At 41.8% G+C, this 22,785-nt stretch overlaps 1 protein-coding gene across 2 annotated transcripts; it reads left to right on the top strand.

Annotated features, from left to right (window-relative positions):
• The first annotated feature begins 140 nt into the window (after nt 1–140).
• On the top strand, nt 141–22,020 carry LOC101923732 (protein mono-ADP-ribosyltransferase PARP14). 2 transcript variants are annotated; one of them, XM_055813159.1, is made up of 17 exons: nt 141–380; nt 1,396–1,535; nt 1,627–1,660; nt 3,855–4,115; nt 4,734–4,970; nt 6,026–8,322; nt 9,559–9,795; nt 10,049–10,270; nt 10,716–10,779; nt 11,751–11,900; nt 12,587–12,649; nt 14,071–14,238; nt 16,073–16,279; nt 16,369–16,977; nt 17,549–17,694; nt 19,032–19,206; nt 20,830–22,020. In XM_055813159.1, exons 1-17 carry the CDS (start codon nt 188–190, stop codon nt 21,117–21,119), a joined length of 5,493 nt encoding a protein of 1,830 aa, XP_055669134.1. In that variant the 5' UTR covers nt 141–187; the 3' UTR covers nt 21,120–22,020. The 2 variants fall into 2 exon arrangements, with proteins under 2 accessions (XP_055669134.1, XP_055669135.1); XM_055813160.1 differs by lacking the exons at nt 141–380; nt 1,396–1,535; nt 1,627–1,660 and adding an exon at nt 3,529–3,727.
• The last annotated feature ends 765 nt before the right edge of the window (nt 22,021–22,785 follow it).

The following is a 22,785-nucleotide window of genomic DNA, read 5'->3' as shown; positions in this document are numbered from 1 at the left end:
GGGCGCTGCCACAGGCGGCGGCGGGGACGGGAGAGGCGGGGGCCCGATCCCGGCGCAGCGCCCGCCCCTAGCTATGCTCCGCTGCTTGCCAGGAAGGGCCGTCCCGTCCCGTCCCGTCCCGTCCCGCCCCGCCGCGCCGCGCCGGGAAACGAAAGCGAAAGGCGGCGGGGACGGGAGCCGGGCGGCCATGGCGGGGCAGCGGCCGGGCGCCTTCCCGCTGCTGGTGCGCGGCGACTGGGGCGCCGCCGGGCCGCCGCCCGCCCTGAGGAAGAAGCTGCTCTGCTACTTCCAGAGCCAGAAGCGCTCGGGCGGCGGCGAGTGCGAGCTGCGGGCCGGCCCCGGCCCCGGGCACCTCCTCGTCTGCTTCGCCCACCCCGAGGGTGAGCGGCCGGGGCGCGGTGAGGGGGGCGCGGGGCTGCCCCGGGCGGCGGGGCCGGGGCCGGTTCGCGGCTGGGCTCCCCGCCGATGGGGGCGTCTGGGGGACTGTAACTCGCACCTCCTAACTTTCCGCAAGTAAAAAATGTATACTGACTTAATTATTGCCTAGGATGTAGTGTGTACTGGCTAGGGTGTAATACACAAATCCGTAGTATATAACACGTCATATACGTAATGTGCAGTATACAATGAATAATATTTATTTGCTTAGCTATATATGCTTAAATTCGGTGCTTAGTGCTAACCTGTAGGTTGCATTTTGAGTAACTCTAGGCTATAAGTTAATAAGTCTGTCCTGCCAGGTATCATATATTAGTTTCGATGCACAGTAGTAGTCTCTGCACTTGCAATAATGAAGCTTATGTTAATATGACTTAATATATATCGTGACTACAGATGCATATTGAGAATATGATATGTGATATGCATGTATTTATATAAACTTGCAGCAAGGTGGAAAGCATTTTGTTGCAGCTATGTTGAATGTGTACATATACATGCTTGTACACGTATGTGCATTAACACACACATGTATACACCTTTTTTTTTTTTTTCCTGCCTTCATGCTTCCCGGTTGCTGACTCTCCCAGCTAGCGAGTTCTGGGCATACGGCCCCAAGCTGTTTTGACACAGGCTGGAAGACGGTGTGCAGGGTGTGGGACTGGTACTGGGACCCTTGTGCTGCAGCCCCTGCCGGGCACCAGCCAGGAAACATGTGGTAGAGCTTCGCGTCACATCTCTGCTGTTTTTTTGCAGAAATAATATCCTCTGCTGTCCTTCCTTTTCTTTGCAGGAAGAAAGTCTTGTGTGCGCTGTGTCAGCATTATGAGTTTAAAACTCTTTCATTTTGTGGGACAGAATATGCGTCCTAATGTAATGGTGGAGAAGTGCTACATAATTATAGTTGTATTTCTGTTCAGACTCTCACTGTGTTTTTTTTTTAATTATTTTATGTAGTGAAGCAAAGAGTTCTTGAAAGACAGTCTCATGAGCTGTGTGTGGGAGAAAAAAGGAAATTGAAGTTGATTGTCACGGAGCCTGAAACGGCACTAGCTCCTGAAGGGGAGGCAGTAGAAGACAACGTAGTTCCCACAAAGGTGAATAAAAATTGTAATCCTAACCAGAGCTTTGAAGTAGCAGTGAAAGTGTCAAACCAGTCACTGATATTTTGCTTTCATTTTGTTTTAGGCTCTGAATGCTACGAGCAACTCTCAAACAAAAGGTAAAATGTTACCCATCACTCTCAGTGCTGATTATTCATAAACCAAAAATGTTAGTGCTTTTCTCCACACAATAACTCCAGGTCTGTGGGGAGTTGCGTGGAAAGTTTCTGAGTTTGGCAGCCTGATTTGGTTTGGTCACCAAGGGTGGAGTTCACCTTGCCAGACTTAGACCATGCACCTGGATTTAGCTTCTAAAATAGCCTTTTTAATCAGAGAATCATCTCCAGAGAGGGATTTAGTTCCCTTATCCTGCATAACTGCTCTGAAATCTGCATAGAAACACCTAGGTTGAAGGTCTGAAGCCCAGGCCTGGCGTCTTTGTGCTCCCTACAGTTAGGAGAGACTGTAAAGGCAAGTGGTACATCTCCCCGGTACCTCAGTGACTTCGGTTGGCAGAATATTGCTGAAAGAGAATCTAAGCTTTATGATTCAGAAAGCAATCTCGAAAAAAACTGCACACCCAAATATACCTGCATCTGGGAAGAGTAAATACTCAGCCCCAAGACAGACCAGTTAATCAGGAGGTCCTTCAGTAATTACCCCCCTAATTTTACTTTTCTGTATGAAGCCTTGTTTGAAGCCATTTTGGATGGGTTTCCTCCTTTCAAAATCAGGTACTTAAAGTTGTCATCTGCTGTTTTCTTAGTTATACTAGAGAGGACCCTGAAAATCTCCAGATGCTGCTTGTAATTGGTTTGTTGGGTCAGCCTAGCTTTTGGTTTTGGTTTTTTTTTTATGCTTTCTTCATTGGACATAGTGGAGCAGATGATTTCTGTTGGCAATCTAGAAATTAATAACTAGCATCTGTAGAGCTATTGCTTCTGTGATTATTATTTTTTTTTTCCTCTTGGGATAATGCTGGTAGGCCTTCGAAGGCAGCTATCTTCTGTAAATGTTATGGCTTTGGTATTGGTTATGGTACCTTGGGAGAGCTTGTAAACCTGGCGAGTGGGCAGAGGCAGCCTGTTTGTGCTGCCACCCGCTCAAGCCTTCCCACCCCGTGTCTCTGTCCTTGGGGCTGCGCCCCACAGCTGGCGGGTTGGGCACTACCCTGGGATTTAGGGATTTTTGGGTGTTCTTGAGCAAAAGCAAGCAGAGACCTTGCCCCTGCTACGCCCATCCCCAGTCAGGTGTACAGCGGCTCCACAGAGCTCCGCTCCCCTCAGTCGCATGTGTCCTGTGCCACAGCCAGAGGTGGTAGCCTTGGAGGTTTGCACTGAAGGCGGTGAGCACCAGGGTTTCATTCGATGCTCATTTCCCCACCATGGTGCAGGGATGTGCTGGTTTACCAAGTGGAGATGGACTCCTGCTCCTGCTTGTGTTTGTGGGGGCAAGGAGTGGAGAGCTGCCTTTGTTTGTGAGTATGGCCATCTTGAGCACCCTGGGGTGCCCTTCAGCCTGTGCTGGTCCCCCACCATCCTGCAGTGCTCTGTAACTTGTTGGACAGTTGTGTCACCACATACCTGGGTGACACTTTTAGTTTACTCTGGCACGCAGAGGAGCACGTCATTCCCGTTCAGAGGTTCTCTCCTGCCTCCACCCTCATCTGCCCGCAAAACTGGGGACATGCCTTCCACTGGCAGCTGCCAGACTTCTGGAGTACTTGGTGGGCACCCCTGTTATATCTTCTATCTGCAAAATTTTGTTGCATCCCTGCCAGACTTTTATGGACATGGGTCCTTCAGTGCTGTCATGCTGCACTGATGGTGGGGCATGGTGGTCATCGGGAGGCTTTGCATCAAGTTGTGCAGAGCTACTGGTGGTCTATGGTGCCTGTGGATGTCCCGAGCTCTGTTCAGGCTTGGTATGCCTGCACCCATGTTAAGAAACAGATGCAGAGGCTGCAGGGTCTCTCACAACCCTTACCAACACCTGAGCAGCCATGGCCAATTATCTCAATGGATTTTATTTTGTTTTATTTATGTCTCTGACCCAGACATACACCAGTGATCTTGCACTTGTTTACTCATGGCTGGTTTTGTGCCACCAAAGAAGCTGCCTGCAGCCCCGCAGAATATTGCATTTGGGCTGTTTTGGATCACCCTATGTCCCAGGGTACCCTGCAGGTAACCTTTGATTGGTTAGGTGATCTCTTTTCTTGGGAAAGGAAATGAGAGAAAGGGTAAGAAAAATGTGTATTCCAGGAAATGTGTACCAGTGTGTCATATTGTTTTATTTCTCTTTTTATTGAAGATGATGCAGAAGTCTTGCAGAAAGCAGAGAGTTTTGTTCAAAACAGTGAACTCCAGGAGGAAGCTGGCTCTGCAGAGAACATCACAGAAAAGTCTACGGAGACCTCACCTTCAGTGGTGCTTGAAAACATCGAAAGATGCAGTCCAAAATGCTTATGTATGCTGTTGGAGAACATCAGCGGCCTGGCGGTAGATGATGACTTCACTGTGGAAGTGATACCTGAAATAAATGTTGCCGTAGTTACCTTTATAAAAAGTATTGGTAAGACAGGAGGAACATAATCGTTTATTTCCATGTATGTGTATGGGTAACAGCTTTCGGAGCTTGATTCCTCTTCCATTAGAGATTCAGACAGTTTTAAAGAAGTGCCTGGGCTGTAGTCTCTCAAGAAAAATCTAAGTCCTATAGATATATACAGCTCTGTGAAAATGCCTGTGATCTAAATATTGCACTGAAAAAAAGAAAGTTGTGGCATCTTCATTGATTGAAATTGGATGAGAATGTTTCATTGTCTTTGTCTTATTTTGGGTTGGAATGATTAATTAGAAGTGCACTGAGTGTGGAGATGAATTCTGTGAGTTATTGAAGTGTATGAAGTCTCCATTTGGGAAGACAGCGAAACAGTGAGAAGTGCTTAGTTTTGTTATACAAGAGGTGGATGGAAAGGGAGCACAGACATTGTGGTAGTGAATAGCAGAGTAACACGGCTGTGTGCATTTTCCCTCATGTTATTACAATGGAGTTATTTGGAACCAAAGACAGTTTTGCTTCAAATGCAGGGAGAGGTAGACTCGGCTTTTTTCTCTGCTGGAAGTGATAGCCAAGGCTGATAATGACCCAGGAAAACACAGTAAGCTTATACTGCTCTTCTGTTTACAGATACTGAAGAATTTGTCATAAAATGTTCACAAAACAAGAGAGTTAAAGAATTCAAAATCACTGCCAGGCTTCTTGAATTGACCCAGAGCATCAAGGCTGAAAACATACCGGCCAGTGTTTCCACAGACTACCTCACCATTTACTTTGAGAGTGTGCGGAACGGAGGGGGGCCCGTGTCAGACATCCAGCTCTTCCCTGAGGAGAACTTGGCCATCATTACTTTCTGTGATCGCAAAGGTAACGCTGTCCTTCGCCTGACCAAAGTGCTCCCAAGTGGAGGACCTGAAAGAAAATTGCCACAGAATTGGGCACTGGGAGAAGCCTGGCTTGCTGTCACAAAAGCCAGTGTACGCTGTCCCATCCCTGGGAGGTGCTCTGGATTTAGACATACTGCTGTGTGTCTGGGGTTTCAGAAGCTCTCTGGGTTTTTATGTTACTGAAGGTTCATTTTAATACCAGCTTTGTGCATCAGTTGTTTCCAGTGATGTTTTTTCCCCATTTACGGAGCTTCTTAGCTGCAATACAACATTAATTGTACTTACAGGTATAGGAAGTAGGATCTATCAGTGACTTCAGCTTTCACAGTTAGCTTTCAGAAACTGATTAAGGTCAAATATCTTCATTATTAGGTAAGAATAGAGCTAAATAACAATCTTGTTACTGTTCCTTGTGTTGAATCACTGTCCCGTTTTTGTGCCAGTGCAGCCTCTGGTAAATATCTCTGTGTTAGGAGGCTTTTGGCTTAGTAAATTCTTTTACTTTTAATTAAAGGTATCTGTCAGATGATTGGTTTTCTTTTGACTCTCAGAATTTACTTAAGAATGTTTTTTACATTGATTTAATATGTAAATTGGATCATTGTAATGTGGTTTTAAGACCCTGCCAACATCATAATTCCTTTCCTTTGTCTATTCCCACTGAAATGGAAAAAAAAAAAGTAGTAAAAAGCACTGGCACAAAGAATTTTATTTTAATTTGAGAGTAAGGAGCATTTCATATTAATACATTGATATGGCCCTGCTCTGTGGTGGAGTTTCCTTCGGAAATGAGAGCAAGGTGTAGCTGTACAGGTAAATACAGGCACAAGCATATTTACTGAACTGATTGGAGCCACGCCTCTTGCCTTGTCCCCTGCAGAGTGGTTTGGAAATCAGAAAGACACAAAAATAACTCTTTCAAATTAAAAAAATAATTGTTATCGTATTCAATGTAATAGTTATAAGAACAGAGTCATTTGCTTGATTTGAAGTTAATGATGTCTATGTGTTTGTATGTATGTGTGCTAATTTTAGATCTAAACACAGTCTTGGAAAAGCAGCATTTACTGCAAGAGACACCGATTTCTGTGCATCCGTATTATCACTCCCTGGGAACAGCGCTCTATGGAAAAGAAAGACCAACTATCAAGATGCCAGACCCCATTGGGGTGCCAGTAGATCCATATGTATGGCAGTTTCTAGAAAGGCAGGCTCAACTGATCCAAGACATAAACCAGGAAATGGCACTTTGCCATTGTGAGCTAAAATGGCCCCAAGCAGACTGTGCGCACCCAGAAATTATGTTGTGCCCGTCGTCGTCTCTTTCCACGCAGAAAAGGCCAATGATGAAGCTGATCAAGACATGGAAGCAAGATGCTTCTGCTGAGTTCTCACGTATCATGGCACGCTATGTAGCTATAAAATGTAACGTCAATTCAGTGGATTGGGAAGACCTGAAAAACAGATTGCTGAAAGATGTTGCTTTGATCATAACTGATATTTCTGAGGAGATGGTGGTGATTGCAGGCAACAGAGCAGCCGTGGACAGTGCAGAGAAAGAAGTGAGGGAATGCATGGAAAAAGCCATGAAGCAAAGTGAAAGGGAAAAACAAAGCATAGAAATTTCTGTGTCGGTGATCCCAGGGAAGTATGCTGTTCTGTGCAGTGCTGGGCTAGAAGAGAATATTCACAGGGAATATCCATGCTTAAAGATCTTTTATGATGACACAAAAAAAACTGTTCAGTTGTGTGGATTACCTGCAGAAGTATATAAAATCAAAGCTGACTTACTTGAAAATGTATTGAATATGCCATGTACCACAGTTAACATTGATCCCCATGTTTTCTGCTATCTACAGCGTGTAGATAATAAAACAATGTCAGAGACGTTATTCACTAGGGAAAAAATTAATAGTTTTTATGAACTTGAGGATGATACTGTGTTGCTGTTTGGAGATACTTCCAAAGATCTTTCAGAAGCAGAAAAGCAAATAAAGACAGGCTTATGTTCTAAGTGCATCAGTGTGGAGGATGGTAAGGTCATTAAAACGGAGCAGTGGAGGAGTTGTCTTGCCTCCTTGCATGAGAAGTACAGTTCTTCCCAGGTAACTGTAGTTATTGATGAATCTGTTGAAACCAAAAATATAGTGATTATTGCTGGCTTTTCTAATGCCGTAACAGAATTTTATCAGGAACTTAAAGATTTTATAGATAGAAACACACACGTGGAAAAAGTAATCCCGGCTAAGTTGGTGGTACTAGTGGAGTTTGTAGAAAAGGAAAAATCCAGTGTTTGTCTTGAATTGAAGAAGAAGGGTGTGACAGTATGTTTTGACACCAAGACACCATGTATTTCCCTGAGCGGACCAAGAGCAGAAGTGCCAAAAGCAGTCACCATGTTTGAAGCAATTCTCTCAGCCCTTTACTCAAAAATTGTGCCAATTGATAAACCAGGAGCCAGAGAGTTCTTCACTGAGAGGAAAGAGTCCTGTGTTTTTGAAGCAAAGCAGAGATTTGGCTGTTTGATTAGGCTAGAAGAACGACAACAACAACAGAAAGGTGAAAAAGTTGGTTATAAAGAGAAAAGAAAGCTCTACTACAAGAAAGTGCTGCCAGGTGGAATTGTAATAGCTGTTTATAAAGCTGACTTGTGCACTTATCCTGTTGATGTTGTGGTAAATGCATCTAATGAGGACTTAAAACACATCGGTGGCCTTGCTGCGGCACTGTTAAAAGCGGCTGGTCCAGAACTGCAACAGGAGTGTGACGAGCTGGTGAAGAAGAACGGGAGTTTGCAGCCTGGGTGTGCGGTTATCACGGGCCCTGGGAAACTCCCCTGCAAGAACATCATTCATGCTGTTGGTCCCAGGTGGAGGAAGGATGAAGCAGAGAAGTGCGTGTTCTTGTTAAGAAAGACAGTGAAGAAAAGTCTGCAACTGGCTGAAACATACAATCATCGCTCCATAGCTCTCCCTGCTATAAGTGGAGGGATTTTTGGCTTCCCACGGGAGCTGTGTACGTATTCGATTGTATCCTCCGTCAAGGAGACCTTGGAAGAATCCATGGGGGACAGCAGCTTGAAGGAGATTCATCTTGTGGATGGTGTGGAAGAAACAGTTAGGGTTCTGAGCGAGACAGTAAAAAAAGTGTTTTCAGCTGAATCAACCTCCCCGATACTGCTGACGCAGCACTTGGAAACCGATGAGCTTAGAGAAAGCCAGAAGGAGGAGAGAAAAGAGGATCTGCAGGTGGATAGAGGTGATCTGCAGATGGTTACAACAAAAGAAGGACTTTGCATCCGAGTAGAGCAGAAAAGCATTCAGGAAGCCATGGTAGGTCTTTGTGTTAAAAAGTTTGCTTTGTCCCTAAATGAGAAATATTAAAATACTTTCTAGAAGTAACTATGTGATATGTAGCTAAGTTGGATATTACAGGAAATCGGCACCTGTCTGGGCCACTGCTGTGAGTCATGCTAACAGGAGAATGTAGCTTTTTTTTTTTTTTTTAAGTTCCCTTGGATGGGTTAAAGACACAGTCTGTGAAGAAGTTACTGGGCTCTAGAAAAGTGACCCCATAGAAGGGTACATGCTCAAAGTCTAGACCTGATTTTACTTACTTTTTTCCCTATCTTCTTTTTTCATTCTTTTTGCTAACAGAGTTTAACTTACCTAGACCATCATGGCTCAATTTACACCTCTGACATAGCTTCTTTCCCTTATAGGTTTTTTCTTCTTTTCAGTGATGCAAAGTGCATCTTGATAACCAGCACCTGATTTTTATACTTTGTCATGTTTCAATATTATTTGCTTCAGTTGTCATTTTGATGCCTGTAAAAGCCTGTTCCAATAAAAGAGCAATACTAGATGTAAAAAAACCCTCAATATGAGCCACATTTAAAAAACTTTGTAATTAAAACGTCTCCGGTGGAACAAAGAAAAGACTTCAGGGCTTTGGCTGTTTTACTTCATGAGAGCACAACCACCTCCTTTCATCTCATTTTGGTGCATGAGGTGCTGCTTTTCTGATAAGGCATAGACAATCCCACTTCAGTGAAAAGGAGGAAAGACACATTAAACTTCCTACATTACGTGTACCTTCTACAGTACATACATTTTGCGCCCTGTGGTGATGCTAGAGAAGAAGGAGCAATGCTGCAGCAGTTCTTTACAAGGAGATGTAGGAAGGGCAGGGTCTGGGGAGCGGGGGATAAGGCAGGCTGCAGAGGCTGAGTTTATTTCACCTGCCCAGACATTGGTGTCTGCTCAGGGTGAGGTGAGTCACAGCCTTATTTCCACCACGGGCTTGACAGCTCTGCCTGGGTGGATGGATGACCTGCTTACACACAGATACCTGTGGTCTTGGTACTTAAGTGGGTCTGGTGCTGCCAATTGTAGGTTTCCTACAAGCTCAGGAGTATTCAGCATGCAGAAAGTGTGCTGGAAACCAGGTTATTTCTCCATTGGCATCTTGTTTCTTGTGCTGTGTGTTGCTTTGGTAGTGCTATTAGTCTCTATTCATATTTTTACTTGAAGTCTGGCTACAGATATTTTCATTTCAATTTGTTGCAGACAGACGTTATTGTCAACAGTGTTGGCACAGATCTGAAGTTTGGTGTGGGGCCTCTTTGCAAAGCTATGTTGCAAAAGGCTGGATCAGCACTCCAAGCAGAGTTTGACAAAGCAAAACAAATACAGGTTACTGGTCAAGGGAGCGTGATCTGCACCAGTGGATATGCTCTGGACTGCAGGTTGGTGCTTCATGCCATAGTTCCCCTGTGGGATGCAGGAAAAGGACAGGCCCTGAAGGTACATTTTAATTTTTTTTAAAAAAAAATATATTTTGAACACAGATTTATTTGGGATCTTATCCTGAAGTTTCAGGATTTAAAATAGTTTAGATGACTTGACTGCATTTACTTCTGTTGTAGTGACCTTAATGATGCCTTGATGCACTGAGAACTTTTTCTTGTACCAGTGTAGTCTCTATGGAACTAATAATAAATGATGCCTTATCCTTTTTTTTTTTTTTTAAAAAAAGGATCTTTGCTGTGTTTTACAGACCCTAGAATGTATAATCAATTCCTGCTTGAAGAAAACTGAAGAACTTGGACTGAAATCGATCACTTTCCCAGCTATTGGAACTGGAGGATTTGGATTTCCTAAAACTGTTGTTTCTAAATTAATGTTTGATGTGGTATTCAAGTTCAGTAGTAGTCATGCTCGGAAGACTCTTCAGGAAGTTCATTTTCTCTTGCATCCAAGAGATACAGATAACGTTCAGGTAGTTCTTCTTAGGACAAAGCCCTGGATGTTATGTACTGTTCTAGTTATGCCTTAGCAATCCATTGTAGTTATATTGCTTAAGGGAGCACTTTCTTACTGCTGTGGGCTGGTGACAGCGGGATGTCTCTCCAGTGTCTCACTCAGCATCTCTGAAATACAAACTCTCAGCAAGCACAAGCTGTAGACAAAATTGGCCTTGCTGCTGGCACTGTGTAACACCTGTAGGTGCTCACACATCTTCTGACAGAGGAGTTCTGGAAATGCAAAGGCAGTATCTATTATCACACTCTCCACACTAAGTCTTCCACTGTTATTAATGATAGCTGAACATGACTGTAAAATGTGTCAGATAGCTCAGCTACATAGCTGTTAATGTTAATTACAGAAATATTCAGTATATAAACTCTGAAATACTATCTATGATACCTTTTTTCTCTTCTTAGGCTTTCACCATTGAACTAGAACATAGGATAGCTGGAGGTTGCAGTGCTGCAGCACCACGGTCAAGTAAGTTGTGTAGGGGCAGGAGGTGGGACACTGAGGAGAATGTAAATACTGTAAAATGGTTTTATACCCAGCAGGAAACAGATGCAGTGTTATCAAGACACAGAACATTCTTTTTCCTCCCAATGGACTGGCATTCTTAAACTCCATTTGTAAAAATCTTAGAGGAGTCTCTTTTGTTGAGGGCATGCTCATCTCTTGGTGAGGCCACTCTTACCACATGGAAGAGGAGGGTATCCTAGTAGGAGAACCATTAGTTTGTCCTACTCAAAGGGTCGAAGAACTTTGTATCACTTTGCCAGACAAGCCATAAATAACATGTATTTCTGTACTTTTACTCTCCTGTATGGATATACAGAATGGGTAATTTCCTTTCCATTTATTAATTGACAGTTTTGTGACACAATAGCAAAAACATATGTGAACTGCATCAACAGCAGAGCCTTATTCATAAGAATATATAGCACTTTCTTCTCAGTTGCTGTGAGTGTCGGTAAAATTAAGTTAAAAGTGTGCAGATAGAATATGAATTAGATAAGTTTAGACTAGAAGTAAGGAATAGTTTTATATATGTGAGGGTAAAGATGAAATAACTTACAGAAGTGTTGTGGTGGGATCTCCGTTACTGGCAATGCTTAACCTGGATAGGATACTCCATTTCTTGTAAGAGTTAATTCAGGAAACTGTTACAGAGCTGGTCAGAACAGATAACCCCAAGAGTCCTTTCTGAATTTATATTGTGTGAATTTACAGGAATAGAAATGGTTTCACTTTCATAGTACTTAAACAGGAAGAACACTATGCCTTCCTGCTTTCAGAAATGGAAGGTAGAGAAAGGCAGAAACGCTCCAGGTCCATCGAACTGATGTAGAGCATATTCCTTGAAAGGATATTTTGAAGTTGCCATCATTGGAAGACAGCAATACCCTGAAGTAAAGAAGTGGTGTTTTAAGGTATCTTGCTTTCCCTTGCAGGTTTCATTAGGCCTGTTTCAACTGAAGGATTGGGAGTTCATGAAATGCAGATTGGTTCCATTACGCTCCAAGTAATTAGTGGAGATATTACCAAGGAGGATACAGAGGTTATTGTAAATATATCCAATCCAACATTTAATGCCACATCAGGTATTGTATTGAATATGTAGTTCTTTAGTGATAAATTTAGGCTAATTTTTAGAAAGGTGTAAGGGAAAGAACTGTCCATATATAAAACTTTCATAAAGTATTTTTCAGATGAAAGAGTCAAGAAGCAGATCTTAAACAGGTTTTTACGTGTCCTGATAATCCCATTTAGTTTCCAAACTACTCAAACAGAAGGCATCTGACCAGATTTTTCTTGTTTTAAAAAAGAAATGCTTAAACAAAGGGGAATTTTTAAGTCAAATACAATTCTGAAAAATTGCTCTTGTCCTGGTATGTTTCACTGTAAGCCAAAGCCCTGGTTAAGTAAATTGACCCATAAGAAGCAGAGGATTCTTTGGTGACGTTGTGAACTGCAAACATGAAAGACACCAAATGATATAATTCAAAGCAACTGGAGAGTTTGGTGAGGGCCATACTACTGGCTGGTGAAATGATAAAATAGGAGTTTTTCTTAATGATTTCTAATCATAACGAAGGCAGTGTTCTCTCTGTACCCAATGCAGTCTGTCATGGTGGGTACTTAGGGGAACTGGCAAGGTATTGCACTTTGTGGGATCTTGCCATATGAGAATTTGGAGTATTTGTAGAGTACAGAAGCTGGGTAGAGTTTGAGGAGAAATAGCTAAGTTGACTTAATGAATGTGAATGCTTTTCTTTTCTAATTTAAGGGGTCTTCAAAGCAATTATGGATGCTGCTGGGTCCCAGGTAGAAGGAGAATGTACTAAATATGGTATGTTAAAGTGTACTATTGTGTTTCTTTTTTTTTTTCTCTCTGAAAACTTAAAAGTTGTTTTACAATTCTCTATTCTGATGGTATAATACATATTTTATCTGAAAAAGTTGTTTTAAGATTCTTTTCTCTGATGGTATAATATATATTTTATCTGAAAAAACAGCTTGCTTTCTTGGGAATTTTGAAAAGTCCTGTTGTTGTTTTGACACCTACTTCAAGAATTTTTATTTTCATAACTGAACAGAAGATGGATACAGTTTTATGATGCTAATAAGTGCTGGGAAATTATTGTAATTTAAGTTCTTTATCCCTGAAATTACTTAAGCATGTTCCTGATGTAAGAACAGAAACAGTCCCATAGACTTGAGCATAATTTTTAAGCTCATCTATTGTCAGCTACAGGAGAGCTGAGTTTTGAAACTGTACAAAGTGGTGGAAGACTGTCTTTTGGTGTAAGTGCACGCAGAACTGGCTTTTAAAAGCTAATAGCAAATCTGGGCTTATATTCACAAATACGTAATTATTTTTTATTGGAATAATGTAACTCTGCTTATCACCTTGATCATGAGTTCTTTTGTAGTCTGCATTCTGCCAGACCAGTAGAGCAGTAAAACACCAACTCACTGTCGTTGGCCTCTATGAGCACCGAAGGGAACATGTCCTGCTTGCATAAACAAAATGTTCCTGCTCTGAGTCTACAAGTTAACTTTCAGCATGGAGTTTCTTGGATATTCTTCCCAGCCTTTGGCTCTGCAGGCTCTCCCCATTTATCAGCCTGATCCGAGTGCATCTAACAGAGCATCTTACTATCAATTGTTACCTTTATGACCAGTGAAGTGGTATGTAACTCTGTGCTCATCAGTCCATTCATCCTCACAACGTGACTCCATTTTAAGGTGTTTGTAATCAAACACAAGTGCTCTGAAAAACACGAATGTCTCTTTAAAGTTTCCATACCACAGTTCTTAAACTGGTTGGTTATTATCTTAATGCTATTATTTTAACCATTCAGCTCTTCTGCAGAATAAGAGTTCGAGCTTTCAAGGAGTAAGTGGCATAAGAAAGGATTTCTCATATAAATGAATTGTGCACATTCTGCTGGCATGCTTGTAAATAGAAGTGAACTGTGTTTTAAATTCAATGTAAGTTTTTAAGTTGTACTTACTAGGAAACTACTTTGTAGCAGAGATCTCAGGGAAATCAGAAAACACACCATTACTTGAATTACTCTCTCAAAGAAATTCTACAATCAGAATATTTACAGAGAGAACCAGAATCAACTAAAACCAGGATAATATAGCTCATGGTGGATTTCTTTCCACTTTTTCCACTTCTTTTCTAGCATCAATACAACCAGCTGTCTTATTTGAAAAGATAGCTGCTTTGAAAATGTTATGTCTCCATCTTCTCTCTTCCAGCTGGTCAGTCTCAAAATGGCTTTATTACTACACAAGGTGGGAATCTGTTGTGCAGTAAAATCATCCACTTGATTCACAATAACAACGTGAAGAGTCAGGTCTCCAAAGTGCTTAACGAGTGTGAGCTAAGGATGTACAAATCTGTCGCCTTCCCAGCAATTGGAACAGGTTTGGATTTTCTTGGGAAAGTGAAGAGGGCTGTGATGGGGGATAGTTCAGAAACTGGGACTGAGTTAATAACTTTGATATGGATAACAGTAGGCTTGTACAAGAAACCCTGTAAACTGTGATTTGTGAAAGTTCATTTTAGTCAGTTCAAACACCACTTGCGCACTTCAAAAATTCTGTTTTTTTGAAGTATAAATATTACAGTCAATATTGATCGAGCATGAACACCTAAAGAAAAACTACTGCTCCATAAAAGACATTCTGCCCCAAACCAGACTGTGTATCTCAGCTGGCCACCCTGCACCTTTCTTAAAACTTCCCATAGACTTTGCTTTGGGATTTTCACCATGCAGAAGGTCTGGAGTTGGGGTTTGTAGGCAAAGAAAGATGGAGTTGTCCCGAGACCAAAACCTTGCCTGGCTGACTACAGAAATTGTGGGCTGGGTACCAAATACCTGCAGTTTACACTGTGTTTAGGTCTTGTTTCAGCCTGTCTGCTCCAGCAAAGGGCTTGAGACAGGCTGGCTTGCTTATTTGGCTTAAACTTCCGGTTAGCTTGGGGAGTGGGGCTTGAAGCAAGCATGGTATCTTCATCAGACCAAGGCTCCCCTTGACTGGAAAAAGAAATTGTGAGCTGGTCCTTGCTCAGCGTGCCAGGTCAGTGTTTGGACACTACAGTGATAGTTATGTCAGGTCACCTGGACAGCCAACATCTGCGTGCTGGTGTCACGATGGCTGTCCAAGGGATGTCATAGCTGAAACTGGCAGGAGTCCCATCAGCGTTTCAGGATAAGCTTTAGGTTGCCCTTCAGGCTTGTTGTAGGGGAACAAAAGCAGTTGTTTTGATTGAGTTTGGTGTTCCTGTTTGTTGTGGTTTAACCCCAGCTGGCAACTAAGTACCACGCAGCTGCTCATTCACTCCATCCCCCACCCCACTTGGATGGGGAGGAGAAACAGAAAACGGTAAAACCCATGGGCTGAGATAAGGACAGTTTAATAATTGAAATTAAGTAAAAAATTACAATAATAATTGTAAAGAAAAGGGAGATAAAAAAGGAGAGAGAGAAATAAAATGCAAGAAAAACAGGTGATGCACAATACAGTTCTCACCACCTGCTGACCAATGCCCAGCCAGTTTCGGAGCAGTGACCAGCAGCCCCTGGCCAGTTCCCCCCAGTGTACATACTGGGCATGATGTTCTGTGGTATGGAATATCCCTCTGGCTAGTTTGGGTCACCTGTCCTGGCTCTGCTCCCTTCTGGCTTCTTGTGCACCTCCTTGCTGGCAAAGCATGGGAAGCTGAAAAGTCTTTGGCTTGTTGCTAAGTAGTGCTTACCCCAGCTAAAACATCAGTGTGTTATCAACATTATTTTCGTACTAAATCCAAAACACTGCACTGTACTAGATACTGTGAAGAAAACTATCCCAGCCAAAACCAGGACACTGTGTTGAAATACACTGCAGGCTTGTGCCAAAATCCTCTGCTGATTTAGGTTTGGTTTTACCTTGGTACCCAGTTTAAAGATGGAGATAGAGTTAGCGATGTGTGGGTTTGAAAATATTGGGAGGGATGCTATGGCTGAAGTGCTTGTTAAGCCCTCAGTGTAAACGGGGGGTGAATCTCAGAAGGGCTTCCTGGGTCTGCGTAGGGTGTCAGTTCCTGAAGCTCACGAGCTTAGGTGTAAAGCTGAGGTTAAGCCTGGGGCTTTGGCTAGAAAGCATCACGGGGGAGGAGAGGGGGGCACCAGCGTGTATGGACTGGGGATGTGGTCTCTGTTTTCTGGATGCTGCCTTGATTTAAGTACTGTTCACTGATCTTTTTATTTTTGTCTAGGTCAAGCAGGACAGAGTCCAGCAAAGGTAGCTGATGACATGTTGGATGCTATAGTGGAATTTGCAAGCAAAAGATCAGTACGGCATTTGAAAAAGATTAAAATCGTAATCTTCCAGACAAATATGCTTGGAGACTTTTACAAAAGCATGAAGAAAAGAGAAGATTCAGGTTCATGCACAACAGATTCATGGATGTCTCTGTTTAAATGTAAGTAGGTGGATTTTCCATGTGTGTGGGCACATAAAATTAAAGATCTTAAATAAAAAGGCTAATCATTAACATATATTTCTTCACAGCATTTTTTGGGGGCAAAAAACAACTCACTGAGAAGAAAAAGCCTGTAGTTTTGGAGAAGAAAGTTGATGTAGCCACATTTCAAATTTGTGGAGAAAGCCAAAAAAATGTGGATGCAACTGAGTCCTGGATAGAGAATTTAATTTTAAAGGAACAGTTAGAAAACACTATTTCAGATGAGCTAATCGAAAATTTGGATGAGAAGCAAATTGCCACTTTGGCAGATCTCCAGAGAAGAAAGCATGTTACCATTCAGCTTGAAAATAAACTTTCCCCACCCCACATTAAAATTTCTGGTATTAGCAGGGATGTCTGTTTTGTTTTTGTGGAAGTTCAAAAAATGATCCAAAAAATTAAGGATACTGAAGAAGAACGATCCAAGGCAGAACTTGTTTGTAACCTGGTAGAATGGAGGTATTCAGGAAGCTCTGACAGCTTTGTTGCTTTTGATAAACTGACAAATATGCAGCTGGAGGATGCCAAAATAGCTAAAAAACGACATCTTACTGTCAAAATTAACAAGAGGAACTACAAAGTGGATCTGAATACTCTAAAGGCTACAGATGAGCAAGGAAGAACTATAAACATACAACGTGTGCCCAAGAATGAAGGTAAATTACAGCTTTGTTAATTAAAAAAAACCTTTACTAGTGGTTATTGAATGATAATTCTGATAAATGCAAACTCAGGGATTCCAAAGAAGTAAGCTATTCCATAGCTTTTTTTTCCATTTTCTTTTTTTTTTTTTCTTCTCCTTCTCCCCCTCCTCCCACAGGCATGCCATAGCCAGCAGTTCTAGTTTCATAATTAGTGGTAGGTATGACTGAAATCAGATCGTCTGTTTCATATACAAGTATTCTCCATACATATGTGACTAGTGAGCATAGATTTCATGCTTAAGTCTGACAAAGGAAGAGGTGTATGAAGACTGCATAAAATTCTTCTGTGGTTTTCAAACTTGTTTTCATTAGATATTGTTATGGGGATAATTAAAGAAGATGTAAAGTCTTAACAGTGCATTACAGAGGCAGTGATGTATTGGGGGGAGAGAGAGAGTATTCTTGGAATAAAGTATTGCATAAGGTACTGTCCTCTCAGCCTTCTATATGCAGTTGGTTTGTAAGACATGCCTACAAACCAGAGCCAGATATCTGTGATAATAATGCAATCTTTGTTTTGCAGATAAGCAGTCAATAGAGCTCCCTGCGCAGTGGGAAGACATGCAAAGGGAACGGGTCAAAGTGGTGAATCTCAGTCCATCACATCAGGAATATCTGAAAGTTCAGAACAAATTTAAGAAAACCTGTCCCAGCTTTGTCATAGAGAAGGTGAAATCCTGGGGGCGGTGCAGAGGCGAAGTGAATTCTTGGGCTGAGAACATTAATATACTTTCTAAACATTTGTAAGGTGTCTGCAGCGCAATACACCTTTCATATCTTAGTCTCCCCAGCACTGTACAGAGTGGATATAAATCAAATCAGATTTCTTAGGAGTTGCCCTGCCATTTCTGCCTTCTAATAATGCAAAACCAGTGACCATCAGTCTTCAGGCTGACTGTGTTCAGCTAATGTGGTACTCGCTAGTTAATATGTTATTTCCAATTAGGGAATTCTTTATTGCAATGGAAGCAAGAGCAGATGCATTCAACATACAAAGGAAAATGCAAAGTCCTTGCAGACTGGTCATAAAGCTCTTTACTGTTTTATTACTTCTTCCTTGTCAGTCCCAGAGCCTTTCAGGCTAGACTGTTGGTTTTGACCAAAGTGTCAAGATTTGTGATCTAGTGCTCTTGTTTACTGAAAAGTCTACAATACAGTGCACAGTTTTAATTGCAAGGGAGAAGATAGAATTATTTAGAATCAGAAGGAGCAATAAATAGGAGAAAATACAATGAAATTAAGAATAAGTGTTTTAAAAATCTTCCATCATGAGATTCAATCAGCATGGTCAGACACAAATAGAAAAAAATATTAGTGTACAATAGAAAAAATCAGGTAATGACATGAAGTCTTTTCCATTGAAGATGGAAAGCTGCTACACCAATGCCTTTAAGATGATACTTTGATGCAGACACACTGTTTCCCCCCGAGCTATATTCACGTTGTTGGCATAGGGAGCTAGCAACATCTATCCTCCCACCAATTTATTTTTATATAGGAGTTTCTTATGGGTTGCTAAGCTACACAGTAAAGGAAGTAATTTTGACTTCCAAGCTGAGCTCTAGAAGAGAAACTTAAATTCAACGTAATGCTACTGCTACATTACATTGCAGTAATGTTTCTCACTCTTTAGTGGGAAAATCACCAGTAAAAATGATTAGGATGTACAGAAGGCGTCTTACCTCTTTGCCTCTAACAGTGGTACAACAGACTATTCCTAAAAATGATAATGCATAGCTATTGTGATTGCCTGTGTACCTGGTGTATACTAGGCAAGACAAATGTATGCCAAAAAAATCCCAAGCTTGAAAACCTCTTGTAAACTACCTTGGTTTCTGATTTTTCAGGAGGCTCACATATTCAGTTCCCCAACCCAACCCACACACTAACAGGGTATAGTGAAAATTACCATCATTCTTTCAGTTTGGTTTGGTTTTAATGCTTTCCTGCCATGATAAATGTGGTCCCTACCAGTGTAAATGTAGCTCTGTTTTGTAACTTTGCAGATTGAAAGAATACAAAATCCCTTCCTCTGGCAGACATACCAAATAAAAAAAATATCTCTCTGCACAAAGAACAACAATGAAGATAATGAGAAGTTGCTATTTCATGGGACAGCTGCATCCTCACTGAGCACAATCAACTACAGTGGGTTTGATCGAGGATTTGCTGGAAGGAATGGTGAGTCATTATCCAGATCAGTTTATTTCCTAGATGTGTATGAGGTGCTAAGGAATGTCAGCGTTACAGTGTTGTCAGCACAACATGAAGACTGAATAAAGCTGGAGAACAAAATAATAACTTCAGAGCGTAATCTATATGGACAGAGGAATTAACCTGTTCGGTTAATCCCTTGTTGATGAATGCCTCCATCTAGAGGGTATCAGAAAAAGCTCACCTGCCCTGAAATCAAGCCTGGGCAGCTTTTGAGAAATGGTTTGTATGATCTGCCTACAGAAAGGAACAAGGACCACTGTTCAACATCCTCAGCTGAGATACCAACCACTAGCTGCTGGTATCTCCTCTCTTCTTGGACAAAGGCAGGTAGCAAAGTAGAGATGCAGATACTTCTGTTGCTTGTGCTATCCTTATCTTTGGAGGCAATCAGAAGAACCCACTCCCCTACTGTTTTTATGCAAATGAAATCAATTTGAATTCATTAATTTAATTCTTCCCCTTTAATAGTTGTTGGGGACAACTATTAAATATTTAGCAGAAATACTTTCCGCATTAGTTCAAAGATTGTTTTGTTGTGTGCCTCTAGTACAGTCATGTTATGTTTATTATTTGGTAGCATTCAAAGATGAAGGACAGGATGCAAGAAGTGGAACTTGGGCTGAATTGAGGTGCCAGTCCTCTTAGAGGTCCTGCAACCTTACTTCAAAATCCTTACTTTCTGTTCTTAATGCTTTCTTCCTTAAGATGCAATTGTACCTGCCTAGGGCTGACTTGATCTTGAGAGAGCTGGACAGCTTAAATCAGATCAAGTTGACACTTCAGGGTGGTCTGGATCCACACGCAGACATTTCTCTGCATCCTCTGGATGTACTTATGCTGATATTTCCTTGAGAAAATGAAGCCCAGCATACACAAAACACATGTGAGGCTGTGCACAGCTAGAAATGGCAGCCACTGTTTCTTTTTAAGACATGACCAGAGGAGATGTAGTTTCACTTACCTGCTCTTTGGTAGTGCTAGGAGGTTGAATTTACTTGGGAAACAAGAGCCCTCGATCCCCATGTCCTCTCCCTATGAGTATTGACATCCATCTCTCCATCTCAGCCACGATTTACAATAGGAAAGGTATGCTTCCCTTCTGTCAGGCTGGGTAGCCATGCAAAAATATCCAAAGATCAGAGCAGCCAGATAGGAAGGACCTGCCTGCCTTGAACAGCTTTCTACCAATGTCAGGAAGAAAGAAATCTGTCTCAAAGAAATGTGATTTCATCTAACATGCTGTGAAGTATAACTAGAATACTGTAATTATATGGTCGTTTTAAGTGGAAAGGGCTCTGAAGATTTGCAGTTTGATGGATTGCAGGGTAAACAACAAGACTAAACAGAGACAAACCCTTTTCCCCATAGGAAAAGGCAGTCAAAATCTGGGTGTTGATACTTACCCAACATCTATGCAGATTCATATTTGATTCTGATACAACAGATTAGTACTAAAATTTGCTGTTTAAACTTTAACCAAATTTATAATGTCTGCAGAGTTTTAAAAAAAAAGGGGGGGGGAGCTTTAGAGATTTTTATTGAACTAAGAACACTAACTATATTTGAAAATGTTATCTTTCCAAACAGCTGCCATCATTGGAAATGGAACCTACTTTGCTGTTGATGCAAGCTATTCTGCTCAGGATACCTATTCCCGACCAGATATGAATGGCAGAAAATACATGTACTTGGCTCGGGTCCTCACAGGGCAGTACTGTGTTGGGAGCAGCGGACTAATCACGCCACCACCAAAACACTCAGCAGATCCTACTGACCTGTATGACAGCGTGGTTGACAATGTGAATAATCCAACAATGTTTGTCATATTTAGTGACATTCAGGCATATCCTGAATACCTTATTACTTTCAGAAAATAGACTGGAAAAATTTAGCGCCTTTTACATGTGGGAATTAACAGGGTAATTCTCAATGCTTGTTTACATCTAGGTTTCTTAAACTAAGTGCTTATCTGTGCGTTTAAATATGTCTTCAAACTATCAACGCAATGGGGCCAAGATAAATAAGTATTTTAGAACATGCTATTTCAAAACTCAATTTCAAATTCAGTTATGCAGAGGTGTAGGCAAGAACTGTGAGAACAGCCCTGACCTCCTCCTGTGCAAGCCAGAAGGGACTGGTAGGAGAGGGAGCTGCTCTGCCTTACTTTTAGCCTGAAGTAAGAGGTTCAGATAGGTCAGCGCACCTCTGCAGGTTCCTACTGCCGGTACTCACCATGAAGCACCAAATCCTACCCGTGAGGATTTATTTTAAATGCTCCATGTTGGGAGAATAACCTTGCTCACCAGCAGAGTTTTCAATCCTCCTCAGGCATCCGCTCACCTTTGTTGGTGCTAAGAGTCCTGAAGAAAAAAAATCCAATATTGAACAAATTTCATTATTCCCTAGGTATAATTTCCTATATTCATACCTGTTTCTTAGGGTCATTCTCCACGGTCCCCCACATTATGTACGTCCAACTTCCACACACAGTGTCATTGCTTCTGGAATTTTCAAGACAGTAAAGAGGGACTTTTAGTTTCTTTTGGTCAGTACCGAAACATGAACCCTACTGTAGAATTACTATTTGCAGAGAGTCATTGACAGGGGCATAACTCAGTTACCGCACTTAAACCATTTGAAAATTTTACAAGTTCTGTAAAGCAAGTAAATAATGACATTTGTACATCTTACTTAAACTGTACACTTTAAGTGATAATCTTACAACTGCCAATCAAAAGCCATGTATACCTGTTTAATAAAAGTAGCTTTAAACAGTTACATTGTATTATCGAGTTGGTTATACAAAGGAACACACTGCAAGTGGAAGTGTTGCTTTACGGTTTAATATCTTTGTTACAATGATGCTATAAATAGTGAGAAGTTGAAAAGTCATATAGGTCAAAATTGTTTTCTATATTGTCTGGATGACAGATTTGTGCACACAGACTCCAGGAGAAGTTACTCTGCCTTAGTCCAAAGGAGACCTGTGCTGCAAATAGCTGCCAGGATGGTTTAAATACCTGCCACAATGATCTCATTGCCTACAAAGGGGAAAAGTGCTTGTAGTGTCTGTAGGTGGCAGGTGGCAATATAAAACGTTTCTGCTCTTCACAGCAGATGCCTGTGCAACACTTCAGATGAATGTCCTGCGTGAATTCTCACTTACAGCAAGACAGAGTTTAACCCACTCCTGCTTTAATAGATTTTGTTCCCTGTGAAAAGGTGAGGATGCTTTTCTCCCTTCTCTGCTTTTTGGGGTGCTTTTCTGTATTGTGGAAAGACTGCAGCAGCTAGAGTGCCTCGGTTTAACTGACAGCACCAGGCACCTGCCAGCTTCTCCCCTTGCTGTCAGCCAGCTGCCAGGTGAGCTGGGACACACCGGGACACACCGCTTCCTATTTGCGTGGCCCTCATTTTAACCGAGCGCCTTGGCAAGCAGCAGGAGCTGCAGGACGAAGCACTACAACCCTGACAATCTTCACCCCCAGCGGTGGGGTAGAAGTTTCTTTACTAGTTTCTGTGCTAGAAACTCGGGGACACCGT

Source organism: Falco peregrinus, chromosome 8 (genome assembly GCF_023634155.1).
Source record: "Falco peregrinus isolate bFalPer1 chromosome 8, bFalPer1.pri, whole genome shotgun sequence".
Classification (NCBI taxonomy): Eukaryota; Metazoa; Chordata; class Aves; order Falconiformes; family Falconidae; genus Falco; species Falco peregrinus.
Note: the sequence above shows the minus strand (reverse complement) of the source record. Positions and strands in the feature narration are given on the sequence as shown.

What these genes read in the sequence shown, in the direction of transcription:
- LOC101923732 (XM_055813159.1), top strand. Translation starts at nt 188, where the DNA reads ATGGCGGGGCAGCGGCCGGGCGCCTTCCCGCTGCTGGTGCGCGGCGAC. An exon ending in AGGAGAATGTACTAAATATG is followed by an intron (nt 12,650 to 14,070) that starts GTATGTTAAAGT and finishes TCTCTCTTCCAG; the next exon opens with CTGGTCAGTCTCAAAATGGC. An exon ending in CTTCCCAGCAATTGGAACAG is followed by an intron (nt 14,239 to 16,072) that starts GTTTGGATTTTC and finishes ATTTTTGTCTAG; the next exon opens with GTCAAGCAGGACAGAGTCCA.